Genomic DNA, 14129 nt, shown 5'->3' on the forward strand with positions numbered 1-14129 from the left:
CCTAGTGTTGTGGAATCGGAATCGGGATGGCATTTTTGCGGCGGCAGCTCGGGGCTGGGAACGGGGAGGGAGGGGTGACAGGAGGCATGGCTTTCTGGGCCCCTGCTGGGCTGCGGCAGGAACCCAGAGGCGGGGAGGGGGCCGGGACGCCCGTGCGCAGACAAGGGGGCCCTTGAGGCTCCAGAGGAAGCCCAGGGTGGCCTCTCCGGCGTCCTTCCTCCCTCCCCGCAGCCTGCAGGCCGCATGGCCCAGCCCACCTGTCCCTCTGATCCTGCTTCCTCTGGGGCCTCCGTGCGGCCTGCAGCTGCCTGGACCTGGCTGCCGAGGCTGGGGCGGCCCTCCTGCCTGCCTCCACGGGCCCTGTGTGTGGACACGTGAGTGCGGGGGTCTTCAGAGAAGTGTGGGTCTCAGAGTCTGGGCCCACTGCCTCTGAGGGCGCACTCCTGCCCCCTCCCGGGCCTCGACTCCTGTGTCCGTCATTAGGGTGAAGAGTACTGATTTTGTGCGGCTGTTGCATCGATTAGAGGCAATCCCGAGTGTCACACCCTGGCTCCGTGCCTGTCACCTGGGAGGGAGAAGTGTAGCCTCTGCCTGAGGATGCAGAGTGTTTCTACAGGTGTGCGTCCCACTTGGGCCGAAGCCTGGGAGTGTGGTTGACGACGTGACCAGGTGCGGGCCGCAGTCGGAGAAGGAAGGGTCACGGGGCTGACCCCTCTGGAAGGCCCCACCGTGAGAACGTTCCTCATCCGTCTCTCTGGAATGTTCCACAGGGCCCGGTGCAGAGTAGATGCTCAATAACTCGTAGTTGAATGAGTAATTGAGGAGGTGCCAAGGCTTGGAGTCAGATGTGGGGTCGTATTCTGAGGAACAGGCTTGTGCTCTAGTTTTCTCACAGCCACGTCATGGGGAGGCAGTACATGATGAGGGCGTGTTGCTTCGGGGCTAGCACACCGGGTTCCAGCCTCGACTCCGTGGCTGTGGGGCCCGGCCCCGGTTGCTTGCCTTCTCTGGGCCAACGTTTGCTCTTCCGTCAAATGGAGACGCTGTGGTTGGGAAGCGGCTGGCACAGAGTAGATGCTCATGAAACATTGGTGTCTGTGCTCCTCCAGGACAACCCCCTGACCCGCAGGTGAGGAAAGTGGTGATGAGCCTGGGAGAACCAGGGCCCAACCGCGGGCCGTGGGCCCTATTCAGCCCCTATTCAGCCCATATCGGCCAGGCTGGGGACAGCAGCCGGGAGGGCAAAAGGATGGGCCTGAGGAAGGGGGGCTGGAGAGATGAGGATCCAGAAGAGGGGCAGTGCCTCTTCTGGGGAGGACCCTCAGCATCCAGAAAGAGTCCCCAGAACCCTCTTGAGGTCTCCAGGAAGGGCCAGCAAAGCTGCACAAAGGGCCCTGGGACTATGATGCGGCCACCCCTGCCTCCGCGTGGAAACATGTCTTGCACCCCTGAGACCCACCCAGGGCTCTTCCTCTCTCGACTCTGGGCCAGGAGCACCTCAGGCACCCGGCCGCAGGAGAGCACGCAGACAGGGTGGGACAGGGAGCCACAAGGAGCCCATCTGTTCCTTATTTCCTCCCCCTGCTCCTCCTGGCTGCGGCCCTCGCCTCTCAGCTGGACGCACCGTGGGCCGGCCTAGTGCTGTGCCGCACAGAGCGCGGCGTGCGTGGGGCTGCCAGGCACACATTGACTTACAGACCTCGGGGAGAAAAGTGACCTCGTCCAGCAGTCGGTGCCACCCCCATTCTGGAGATGCGGAACCTGAGGCCCAGAGAGGGGAAAGGATGCCCCCCGCCGCAGGCCACCCAGCAGGCCAGGACCCGTGACAGTAGCAGCCGAGTCCCGTTTCTCCCTGTCCTGGCGGAGCGGGTTCCGTATCTCCGTGCAGTCCAGGCAGGTGGCTGGGCATGGAGAGAGTGGGCTTGAGTCCGACGGCTTGGGTTCACATGCAGACTCTCCGACATGCTGGCAGTGTGGCCTTGGGCAAGTCGTCATAACCTCTTCATGCCTCAGTGTTCGAGGCTGAGACCGGGGACAGATTAGGCTTGGCTCACAGGATGCTGGTGGGAGCCCGGAAGGGGCGGTTACCCTGTCGCACGCAGAGCTTGGCTGGCCACAGGCTGCTCTCCCAGGCGGGCAGGGGTGGTACAGCCAGGGCGAGGGCGAGGCCTGCGGCCGGGGCACAGCCGGAGCCCCATCCCCAGAGAGTGAGTGGAGGCTGTGCCTCCTGGGGCAGAGCCTGGTGCTGGAGTCCTGATGTGCAGGGGGCACAGCCTTGGCAGTCCCACCCCGCTGCCCTCTCCCAGGCAGGGTCCCCGGGACCCGCCGCCGCCAGCCACCAAAGGCAACGATGTCCCCGTCCTGCAAAAGGGCCTCAATCTCAAGGGGTGAAGACGAGAGCAAGCTTCGCCGTCTGGGCTTACTCGCTCTGGGTGGGACTCCAGGGAGACTGGCCGAGTGACCGGCCGGGCTCTATGTCATGTGACAGGTGTGGGTATTGCCCAGCTGACCTCAAAAGTGGAGGGAGCGGATGGGATGGAGGAGGTGGGGAGTCGGCTCCGTGGCTGGGGCAGGGCAGCTCTAGGACACGGGCCCTTAGAACCAGGGTCGGCCAGTGTCCAGCACGCAGGCCCCAGGGCCGCACCTGGAGGGGGCGGGAGGCGCGGAGCTGCCATCGCCCGGGGTTGCCATCACCTTGGGAGAGCATAGGGCGCCCCCTCGTGGGCAGGAGCGGCTGGCAGGCCAGGGAGTCCTGTCAGAGTCCCCCCTACTCCCCGAGGACAACTCTAATTAGAATAGAGAATTGGGGGGCGCCTGGCGGGGGTGCTCAGCAGTTGAGCATCTGCCTTCGGCCCAGGGCGTGACCCCGGGGTCCCGGGATCAAGTCCTGCATCAGGCTCCCCGCACGGAGCCTGCTTCTCCCTCTGTGTGTGTGTGTGTGTGTGTGTGTCTCTCTCTGTGTCTCTCATGAATAAATAAATAAAATCTTAAAAAGAAAAAAAGAATAGAGAATCCTGTCTGCTGGAGGCAACCTCCCGACACTTCTGTTTTCCTGTGAGCCCTTTGCGTGCCCACTTTTCCTTTTCACAGTTTCACTCTGGGGAGTGGTCTATATCCTGTCACTGGTCCAGCTTTCTTTATAAACATTTTCCGAAACTCTTAAAAAAAAAACCCTTCTCATAAGTATTTCAGTGCTTTGCTGTCGTTCATCCGAGGACTGTAGAGTCACAGAGGGAACCAGAGCATCGGTGTTGAACATTTAACCCATTCAAGTTCTGCACGTCGTAAACTGCCCTGGGATGAACATTCTGGAATACCCTCCTGGGTCCACGTCTCTGGTCATTTCCTTAGGACGGTTGCCCAGAAATGGATTTGCTGGGGGAATGGACATTTCTAAAAGTTTGAAGGCTTGTTGCCAGTTGTGCTATGAGAATCCAGAAGGAAGTACACCTGTTGGGCCCCACTCCCAGCCAGTGTCTGAGAGGCGCCCCCTCCACACCTGCTGGTCGGCCTTCACCAGCAAGAAGGGTTGGGGCGCTACACAGGTGGAAGTGCCCCAGGGTAACCTGGTCCAACTGCCTGGCCAAGAAAAGTCCCCTCGGCAGCCTCCCTGATAGTTGTTTACCCGGCCCCCTGCTTGCATGCCCTCCAGGGACAGGGAGCTCACCACCTTACCATCCATCGTAAGAAATCTCATGAGCTGTTGGGGAAAAAAAACACACAGAGCTGTTCTGAGGAAGTGCCCAGATAGTGTCAGCATCGTCCACATCTCTTCCCCAAAGGCCAGCTTGCCTGGATGGCTCCTCCCACAGCCCACCCAGCTTTGCTCTCGCTGCTCCTTGTCCCGGGTCCCCCTTCCACCTCCGCTGCAGCCACTGCTGCCCACTTCCCAGGCTGCCCTCCGCAGGGGTCCTAGCCACGGCCTGGAGGTCAGAGGCTCCAACCCCGCCTCCCACCTCAGTCCCTGGTCTGCTGTGTGTCCTCGGGCAAGCTGCCTTGCCTCTCCGGCCCCCAGAGGGCCTGTGTGTGTGAGGAGGGGTGGTGTCCGAGCGCCAGTGAGCGTAGCCTGGGCTGCTGGCTGATGCGATTCCCCAGAGGGGTACGTGGCAGGGGCCCCGGGTCAAGAGAGCAGGTCAGGCCTGGCATCCTTCCCAGCCAGGGCGGGTGGCGGCCCCTAGAGCCGTCGGCAGTCAGCGTCTGTTTCATGTTGGAGTTTATGAGAAGAGGCTGGCCTTTCTGGGAGGAGGCAGAGGGAAAGTGTGGGGGGTAGAGAAGCCTTTGTTCCGTCAGAAATTCCTCCTCCCTTTGGCCCTGCCCTCCTCTGTAAGCATAAACAGTGTTGGAATAAAGTCCTTCCAGGAAGCGCCTCCTCACTGCTGAGCCGAGAGCTGCCCGCTGCCTTTCCCTCTGCACCCACTGCCTCTTCACCCCCGCCCTGCCCTCCCTGTCTCCCTTCTGCCCCAAGGAGGGCAGAGCCACCAGGCTGGGCTGAGCGGAGGGACTGGGGGCTTTCTCCTCCTGAGCCCAGGCCTCAGCTTCGTGGTGGGCACATACTTAGGGGTGAGGGGCAGCAAAGGCAAGCCAAGCGGAGCCTTGTGGAAAAGCCCGCCGGGCCTAGTCCTGCTCCTCGCACGCTGGAAGCTCTTTGGCAAGTGCCGCCCCTTCCCTGTACCTCCATTTGACCATCTGTTAGGTGGCTGAGGATATTCCTTGCCCCAGGGGTTATGGGAAGCATTGAGTGGCAGCCCGACAGACTGTGGAGCCCTGCGCACAGGTGGCGCCTCATAAGCGTCCTGCCCTCTTTGCCCTGCCCTTTGTTCTTCCCAGCAGCACCTGCAGAGCTCCCGTGGCCGTCCTCTATCTTTCTTGGTTTCTCTCTGAAAATTCCAGAAGGTGAAGACACCTAACGCAGTCCCTTTGTGGCTTGCCACCTCCCCTGCCAACCGGGGAGAGCGGGCCCACTCTATGCTGTGGAGCTTTCCTCCTGTGATTGGCCTGGTCTCAGCCCCAGCCTCTGCCTCACCCCGGATGCGGCCGCTCCCAGCTCCGGCAGAGAATCCTACGGAAGTTGGCTGGTGGTCGGTGAGCACTTGTCCAGGCACCACGCTGACGCTGTCGTGTGCGTGAATGCGTCCCATCCTTCCAGCAGCCCCGGGAGGCCGGCCCTTACCGCCACGCGAGGCTTCCTGATGAGGAAACCAAGGCCCAGAGAGGTTGGGTAGCTTACGGAGGGGCCCCCGATAGTCCAGGCAGAGGCGGAAGGCCATCACCGGCATCTGGCCGTGAGCCCCGTGGTGTGAGCCGCGTCCCGTGCAGCGGGGTGTCCGAGCGGGGCCCTCCCAGGGTGCTGAGGACATGTGGTCCCGCAGAAGGCAGGAGCCCCTGTCCCTGGGCCTGCCCCGCCATTCACACTCCCTGACAGACACCTCCAGAATGGCTGGTTTTCCAATTACACGGCGTGGTGGCACTTCCCGACCCTCCCCCACTCCCTCCGGTCATCGGTCATCGGCCTGCTTCTGTCCTTGGTGCACACTCGGTGTCATCTGTTCCCCTGTGAGTTTCCTTTCCATTTCTGAAGCTGAGCTTCTTTGGGAACCAAACCATCAGCCCTGGCCCAGTCCCCACCCTTGACTCTGCTGAGTGCCCTGCCCTTTGCACGGGCTGCAGGGCCTGTCCTTTGGCCTGTGGAACCAGATCGCAGCGTGGGCCTGGCTGGCGATGGCCCCTACATGTCCCCCCTTCAGTTAAAGAGTCAAGCCCTGCCATGGCAGAGGCACCCCATGCCTACCTGTCATTACTCTTTTAAACATAGGTGGCTTTTCGCATGGAGACACAGGGGAGAGAGTTTCCAAAGTACTTCTTTCAGGATCGCTGAGGAGGGGAGGCCACAGAAGCTAAGGTTGCTGAGAAGGGGTGCGTTCCAGGCCCCAGGTAGGACAGGAGGTGCCAGGAGGGGTCAGAGGATGTGCTGCACACCCGCTAACTTGCAACCAGCAGAGCTCGAATTGCCTTCGGAGGCATGAGACAGCCCCCCCACTGCAATTTGGAGCCTGGATGCTGACCGCACCCCGAGTGCTCCCCTTGGCACACCCAGCCTCCCCTGCAGACCTGCCAGTGCCGAGCCAGCCCTGCCTCTGAGTTCGGACTGAACCTCCTCCCCGCCATATCACGGCTGCCAGGGAGGCCAGTAAGGATCCAAAAGACATTAGGCAGCAGGCCCAAGAGGCCGGGGCAATATTGTTGTCACTTTCTAAATTAGATTTACATGCTCAGCGCATATGTCCCCTTTCGGTGTTTTGCCTTGAAATTCCAGCAGGCCGTCACCAAGTGGTGGTACCGGCCCCTGGGACTAAGAGACACGGTTCGCAAAGGAAGCAGTTATCATTTTATTTATTTATTTATTTATTTATTTATTTATTTATTTATTTATTTATTTTTTAAATTTACAATAGTCACAGAGAGAGAGAGAGAGGCAGAGACACAGGCAGAGGGAGAAGCAGGCTCCATGCACCAGGAGCCCCATGTGGGATTCGATCCCGGGTCTCCGGGATCGCGCCCTGGGCCAAAGGCAGGCACCAAACCGTTGCGCCACCCAGGGATCCCAGTTATCATTTTATATGCTGCTGTTGCTCTGCGTTAGTAAGTCATGGTAATAACTAACACTGCTCGTTTGCTTTCATGTATCAGGCACTGTTCTAAGGGTTTCCCACATGTCAGCTCGGTTAATCCTCAGAACAGCCTTATATGGTAGTCCCCATCCCTATCCTTGGGAAGTCACTTGCCCAAGATCATGAAGCTAGGATTTGGACCTAGAGTCTGTGCGCTTAACCTTCACGCACTACTTGCTAAATGGGCGATTATCCAGAGAAACATTACTGTGGAAACAGGTCACCCAGGAGCCCAGAGCTTCTTAAATGGGACGTAATGGCTCATGGATGCCCTGGGGCTCGTCAAGATGCAGATCGTGATTCGTGATTCGGTAGCTCTAAGGTGGAGCCCAAGACTCTGCCTTTCTCACAAGCTCCCAGGGGATGCCGCTGACGCCCGTCTAGAACCCACACTTGGAATAGTCCGGTGTGGAACCTGCGTGTGAGCCTGTCTCGGGCCCAAAGCCTGCAAGCGCCAAGTAGGTGACGTAAATGCAGGGAGCAGCTGGTCAGCATCGAGATGACGCTCCCGAGCCTCAGCTGATGGTCACCGCCAAGATTTCTGGACCAACGTGGTCATATTTCTTTGTGAAATCTTCTGTTTTCAAATACCGGGGTAATGAATCCGATTTTACAAAACACCCTGCAGCTTGCGCAGGCGTGTTCGTAGCAGTGTATTATCCATAACGGCCAAAAATCAGAAACCACCCAAATGCCTGTCGTCTGATGAATGAGAAAATAAAGCATGACGAATCCCTACAATGGGATATTATTTGGCGACAAAAGGGAATAAAGTACTGATAGGTGCTCCCACCTGAATGGACGTTAAAAGCACTACGCTGAGTGAAAGAAGCCAGGCACAGGAGGACAATTATTGTATGATTTCTTTTTTCTTTTTTTAAAAGATTTATTTATGATAGACATAGAGAGAGAGGCAGAGACACAGGCAGAGGGAGAAGCAGGCTCCATGCTGGGAGCCTGACGTGGGACTCGGTCCTGGGACTCCAGGATCGCGCCCTGGGCCAAAGGCAGGCGCTAAACCGCTGAGCCACCCAGGGATCCCCTGTATGATTTCTCTTAATGGACTGCTTAGAACGGAGAAATCTGCAGTAGGGTGAGAGGGTGGAGGTAGTCTGTCCAGGGACTGTTAACGGACACAGGGTTTCTTTCGGGGGAGGGACAAAATGTTCTAAAATTAGCTTGTAGTGATGGTTGTAAAGCTCTGTGGGTATATTAAAACCCACCGTAAACCTTATCGGGTTGAAATGTGTGGGTGCGAGTCCTTATCTCACTAAACTGCTTAAAACAAAAACAGAAGACACCAAGCAGGAGAGAACTAGTCTCTTTAATAGATAAAGTGCAGTGGCAAATCAACAAGAAAAATCACAAACCCCCGCAGGGAAAAAAGATTGGGGAGGACACACAGCAACACTTAGCAAAGGAAACGCGACGGTTCTCAAATGCATGCGCAATTCTCTGTTGTTTATAATGAAAGACGTCCAGGTCCAAGGCACTGGGAGAAGATTTTCTCCCTGTCAGATTGGCGACTGGAAACTTCCGGAGAGGAGACGGGACAGGAAGTCGGTACCCCTGCGGCCTGGTGGCGCAGGGGCCAGTGCCAACTTGTCGTGACCTTTAAAAATTAAAAGTGCACGTACCTGTTGGCTCTGCAGTTTTGCTTCTGAGAATTTATCCCACCCGTGTCCGCTCAAATGTGCAAGATGTCTCACACACACACACACACATACAATCATTCGTTGTAGGATCGTCTGTAATAGCAGCCGAAGGGTGGAACAACCCAGAGGCTCCGTGGTGGCAACTGGCAAATGCTGTGGGTCTGTGTGTCGTGATGTGGGGCAAGATGTACCATCATGTCTCTTATAATAGTAACATGCCTGAGATCGACGGTTGAGTAAAACAGGGAAGGCATAGACCCGAGTGTGTGATGTGCCCCTCCATGAGGGACAGGGATGCGTGTGCGCCCGCGTGTTTGTTAGTGCAGAACCCGCCCGGGGGGGGTGTAAAGGACAGGAGCACAGCCTCCAGGCTGGGAGCCAGGGGCCAGGAGACGCCTCTTCGCTGCTGCACAGTGGGTGGCCTACTTGTGGCGGTGCTGCCTCGCCAACAACCCTGGAAGCCACACCACCGTGTGGGCCAAAGTGCACCTGTGTGCAGGTGCGTGCGACCCCTAGCTGCCTTTTTATGACGTGAGCCAGAGAAGTAATTCCTGGCCACCATCCCGTACTTGGCTCCCTGAAACCTAGAAAAGAGGTGTGTCATCCACCACCTCCCCTCTTCTCTGTCTCCCTGTGTGGGTCTCCCAGGCTTGGGATTCCTGTGCATGCTCGGGGTGGGGGCCCTGGTGTTCCCTGGGTGGGGATGGATGGCACCTGCACGTGGGATGTGGAGGCCGATGGGAGGACCGGGGGGATCCCGTACGGGCATCGTTTTGGCCTGGTAGACCCCAATGTCCTGTGTTTTGCTTCCTGTCCTCTAGGCACGCCCCAAAGGCGAGGGTCTGACCCCGTACCAGGGCAAAAAGCGCTGTTTCGGCGAGTACAAGTGTCCCAAGTGCAAGAGAAAATGGATGAGCGGGAACTCTTGGGCCAACATGGGGCAGGAGTGCATTAAGTGCCACATCAATGTGTACCCTCACAAGCAGGTGAGCTGGGCGGGGCGGGAGGGCGGGGGGCACAGCGGCTGGCGGGGTGCTCCGAAGGGCCTCGGTTTATTCCTGTGTGTGACGAGGATGAGACCAGATCTCTCCAGGTTGGCCCTTTGTTGGTCTCCTCTGAAATGGGAGTGGGAGAGGGAAGGAGGGAGGTTAAAGGCTCGAGTCCAGCAAGGCCCTGAGACCGCAGACCCAGGCGAATCCTGAAACGAATGACCTGGGCTTGCTGCTGTGGGGTGAGCGGGGATGTGGGGGCAGCAGGGCGCCGCCGAGAACGCGTGTCTTGTTCATTTGCTTGTCCCGTTGGCTCATATACACAAGACAGCCCGAGTATGCCAGGCATTGTGCACAGGGCTGGTGGCCATGCTGGAGGATGGCGGGGGTGGATGTGGTAAGGCAGCTCATCCCAGGCTGCAAAGAGGAGGCCCGTTTACTCTGGGACCTGAGGGATGGGAGGAAACTAGACCTATCACAAGTGGGAGACAGCCAGTAGGTGCCCTGTGGCCTTACAGATTTGAGTGCTCAAGGCCCAATCCTCCGGGAAGGATCAGGAGAGCAGAGCAAGAGGAACAGGGTGGGAAGCTGAATGGGGCGCTTACCAGAGCCTTTGGGGCCACTCAAAACCCACAAGCAACAGAGCCTTCAGCTTTATTTTGAGATGATAATTCTGGTGGATGCAGACATTAATGTTGGTGGGGCTGATTGATCAAAGGTGAGCAGATCAGTGGGAAAGTCATGGCTGTGGTCCTGTGCATGCTGCAAAGAGGTGGCCTTGGACCTGGGTCGGACACCAGTATCACCGGGTTGGATGTGGCAGGCGAGGAGGTCAGGAATCCAGGAGAACAGTCACACCTGAGCGGATGGAGTTGTACTTACTGAGGCGGGCAGCCCGGGCTGGGGGCAGGGCCGGGGGAGACCCAGGCGTCCCGGATAAAAGCAAGAGTTCTGATACAAGTGTTACGTTTGAGGCGTGCCTGAAAATGTAAGTCGAGTTGTCCAGAAGGCAGTTGGAGGTGTCACGTTGAAGCTCACCTGAGACGTCAAGGTGGCTCCTACATCCTTGGGGATCATTGACCTAAAGGTATTTAGGGAGAGGATGAGGTTTCCTACAGCACGTAGACAAAGTGGATACAGCATCTCTCCAGACTGAGTGTTGCCAAATCCCAGCACTGAGGGTCAGATGGAGGAGAGGGATCCATCCAGGAGGACAGTAGGGTGCAGAGTACTGGAGGTCGGGGGGCGCCGTTCGAGGGGACAGGTGCGGCTGGTGCAGAGGTGTCAGCATCACCGCCATGGAGGAGTGCCCTTGAGATTTGGCAACAGAGAGGTGGCCCTCAAACTTCATGGGGCACCACTGTGGCAAGGAGATCCTGTTGAACTAGAGCTGGGGTCTGAGAGCCAGGAAGCCGACGCCCCCAGGTCAGGCGTGAGGGTGGAGCGCAGGTGTGACTCACAGCAGACCTGTGCCTGGGGCCGTGGCCGAGCAGCCGGGATGGGGGATGAAGGCATTTGTTGGGCTGGGCTGCAGCGGGAACACCGCCACTGCCCCCTCTCGAGGGGACCTGACTGTAGACAGAAGCAGAGGAATGGGGTGGTCGTGGTGGTAGGGCAGGTGGCTTCGAGGCTGGTACTACGCAGATGGGAAGGCCAGGAGTGAGCTAGAGGCAAATGAGAGGGATCCAGAAGGAAGCAAAAGGCTGATGATATAGGGACAGCAGGACGATGCCTTACTGTGGGCCCAGGAGGGAGGGATGTAGCGGGTAGTTAGGGACGTTGGGGGCCCAGGAGGGAGGACGTAGCAGATAGGGAAGCTGGAGACTCTGATGGTGCAGAGAAGAGGGGCTTCCCTTCCGAGGCTCTTCTCAGAGAAATGGGACAGGAGGTTTCCAATTATGAGGAGGGGTGTGGTGGCCCCCGGGGAAGGACGAGGGAGGGAGCCGTCCTCCTAGAGAAATCTAGCAGCATCCCAGGCCCCAGTCTCCAGTCTCAGTGGAGAGAACAGGTTTTTGTTTTTGTTTTTGTTTTTGTTTTTAAGATTTTATTTATTCATGACAGAGAGACAGGCAGAGGGAGAAGCAGGCTCCATGCAGGGAGCCCGACATGGGACTCGATCCCGGGTCTCCAGGATCAGGCCCTGGGCTGAAGGCAGGGGCTAAACCGCAGAGCCACCCAGGCTGCCCTAGAACAGGTTTCTGAAGATCAAGTCCAGGGTGCGGCCCGAGGGTGCAGTGGGAGGGGTCACGCTGATGACATAGTGAAGGCACTGAGGAGCCAGAAGCTGAGTCACCAAGAGGGATGGCAGGGGGGCGGAGGAGGCAGGACGGGAAGGGAGGGGGGCTTCGGGGATCTTGGGGAAGGCTCCCCTGAAGCACTGATGCTGGCTGAGCTCTGATGTGGGGGTGTGGGGGCTGGGAGGGAGCAGCCCAGGGGGAGGGAACAGCATGTGCAAAGTGGGGAGGACAGGGTCAGGTACCAGGCCCTGGGGGAGCGGAGGGGTAAGGCAGAGGTTGGAGGCGTTGCCGAGAATTTGGTCTTCATCCCACTCGGGCACACAGGGGAGCCGGCTGAGCGGATTCTCATGCGTGAAACATTTGGTGGTTTTGTGCCCCTCATGCTGGCTGGCCTCGCTGTCTCTGTTCACAGACCCCCCCCCCCCCAAGGCTCTCTGTGGTTCCCATCAGCCACACTGTGACACGTGGACAAGTGGCCTCCAAGCTGGCCGTGGAGGTCAGGTGACCGGGGGTCTCCTCAGTGGTGGGCCCGGGGCCACATCCTAATGGCATCGAGGCCCAATGGGTGGGCCTGGTGTTTTAGGAGCACATCTGGGGTCCGGGGTAGGCAGTTTAAGGGACACATGGTGTCCTGGGTCCTGATTCCCTGGCAATTGCTGAGGAGGTCTGAGACCCCACAGTCCAAAAACACATGTCCCATCATGTCTGAGTAGGAGCACAGCCCCTTTGGGGTTGCAGTCTGCTGGGCACGGCACAGGCAGGGCCGCTCAGAGGCGCCGTTCCTTCTCCCACCGGACACGCTTCATGGAGGGCTTCTCCAGAGCCAGCTGCGTGTTGGTGCTGGAGGAGGACCAGGCTCCAGGGCTGCCGGGCCTTCCAGGGTCTTCTCTGACTGGGGACACAGGGTTCGGTCAGGGTTAGCAGCTGACATTTAGGGAAACTCCTGCGGGCTGCCGTTTGCTGAGCCCCGACACACCCCTCATGCGTACTCTGTCCCCAGACTGGGTGTGCTGTTCACCCCCGTCCCACAGGGAGAAAGAGCGGGGCCCTGGGAAGCCACGCGGAGTTGAACTTGCACCTGTGTTTGGAGACAGTCCATTGGAGTACGGGGAGTCCAGGCAGGCGTCCGTACACATCCCCGCTCGGCCATATCGGCCACAGGTGTCCCAGAGCTCCCCCCGCCCTGGGGAGGAAGAGGAGGCAAGGCCGCAGGTGGATCCCCGTGGTGATGGGAGAGGGCAAGATTGGAAAAATTATGCCAGTACTTAATACCTGTCATCCTCTCAGCTACCCTATGGGGTCAGCTCTGTTGTCTTCCCATTGTACAGAGGGGGAAACTGAGGCAAGCAGCATAAGGAACTTCTCCAAAGTCAGTAGAGAAGCTTGGATTCATGAGGAAGGATCAAGTTTGGGGCTAAAGGGGGAGGGAGGCAGGGAGGCCAGGTCACGTGGGGGACAGGGGAGGGGAGTTGGTAAGGCCCCCTTTCCTGCGGAGGCTCAGATGTACGGGGGGGGGCTTGGCTGTGTGCTGGGGGCTGCACGGCTCGGGCCTTCTCCATGCTCACAGCCTCTGCAACCCAGGCAGAGAGGCAGGGCCCAGGCTCAGGCCTGAGGCCAGGACACCTGCCCCCTCGCATGGGCTCCGGCCTCCTGGATGCCTGCCCCTTTTCCGCTCTCGCGTCCGGCTCCCAAGAGGAGGCCCACGCTGGGCTCATACCACCGCCCCCAGGCAGACAGTGGTCTCACCGGCCTTGTCAGCTGCGTCCTGCAAAAGTCGATCTGAACATCACCTCCCTGGCCCCCTGTGCCCCACACGCGCACCCCGATGGTCAAGCTCAGCCCCTGGGTGGGTTCCCAGTCCCGGAGGAGCTTCCAAGAACACGTGGCTCTGCTCTTCCCGTCTCCCAGTCCACCCTACTGTGCGCAGCTGGAATACTACGGCCCAGAGAGAGGAAGGGCTTGAGCAGGACCCCTCAGCCGGGCAGTGGTAAGGGGGCCATAGTTTCCCACCACCCCACACCCCCATCTCCTCTCCTGGACTCCACGTGCTTCTCACCTGGGTCTTCTCCCTCAGGGAGATCATAGGCGAGGTGGGAATGGGGCACCCCCACCCTACTCCCTGGCAATCAGGGGCCTTTGAAGAACTGAGAGGAGGACTTGGAGTCTCTGTCCCCAGTGCCCCGTGGCGGAGAGGGGCCGCTTTATTTCTCCCACCCCACCCCCAAGCTCTGACCTGTGCAGCATCCATCCCCCCCGAGAGCCCTCCACTCCCCCCTGCTCCCTCCCCCGCCACATCTGTTTCCCGTCAGGCTCCAGCTGCAGCTCCCCTGCTCCCCAGGAGAAGAAAACACTGGAAGTCTCTGCCTCTCTGCTGGGGGTGGGGACAGCCCGGGCTGATCCATCCCAGCAGCTGGATATTTTCCCTCCTTGGAGGGTCAGCGGAGCCCAGACCCACCCACGGTGGGCAGGGGCCTGGATAGGGCCACGGCCAAGGAGGAGGGACGGTGTAGCTGGCTCCCCGGCCCCCAGCCTGCCCCCGGTCCCCCATCATGCTAACAGTAGCAGCAACAGTGTGGGATC

General features: G+C 59.1%; 1 protein-coding gene across 1 annotated transcript in view; it reads left to right on the top strand.

Annotated features, from left to right (window-relative positions):
• ZCCHC24 (zinc finger CCHC-type containing 24) overlaps window positions 1-14129 on the top strand; it is a 61022-nt gene that overhangs the window by 40642 nt on the left and 6251 nt on the right. The window contains exon 3 of the mRNA XM_041747164.1: window positions 9145-9309. Within this exon, the coding sequence (XP_041603098.1) occupies window positions 9145-9309 (165 nt within the window). The remainder of the gene's footprint in view (window positions 1-9144; window positions 9310-14129) is intronic.

Source organism: Vulpes lagopus, chromosome 3, assembly GCF_018345385.1.
Source record: "Vulpes lagopus strain Blue_001 chromosome 3, ASM1834538v1, whole genome shotgun sequence".
NCBI classification, from domain to species: domain Eukaryota; kingdom Metazoa; phylum Chordata; class Mammalia; order Carnivora; family Canidae; genus Vulpes; species Vulpes lagopus.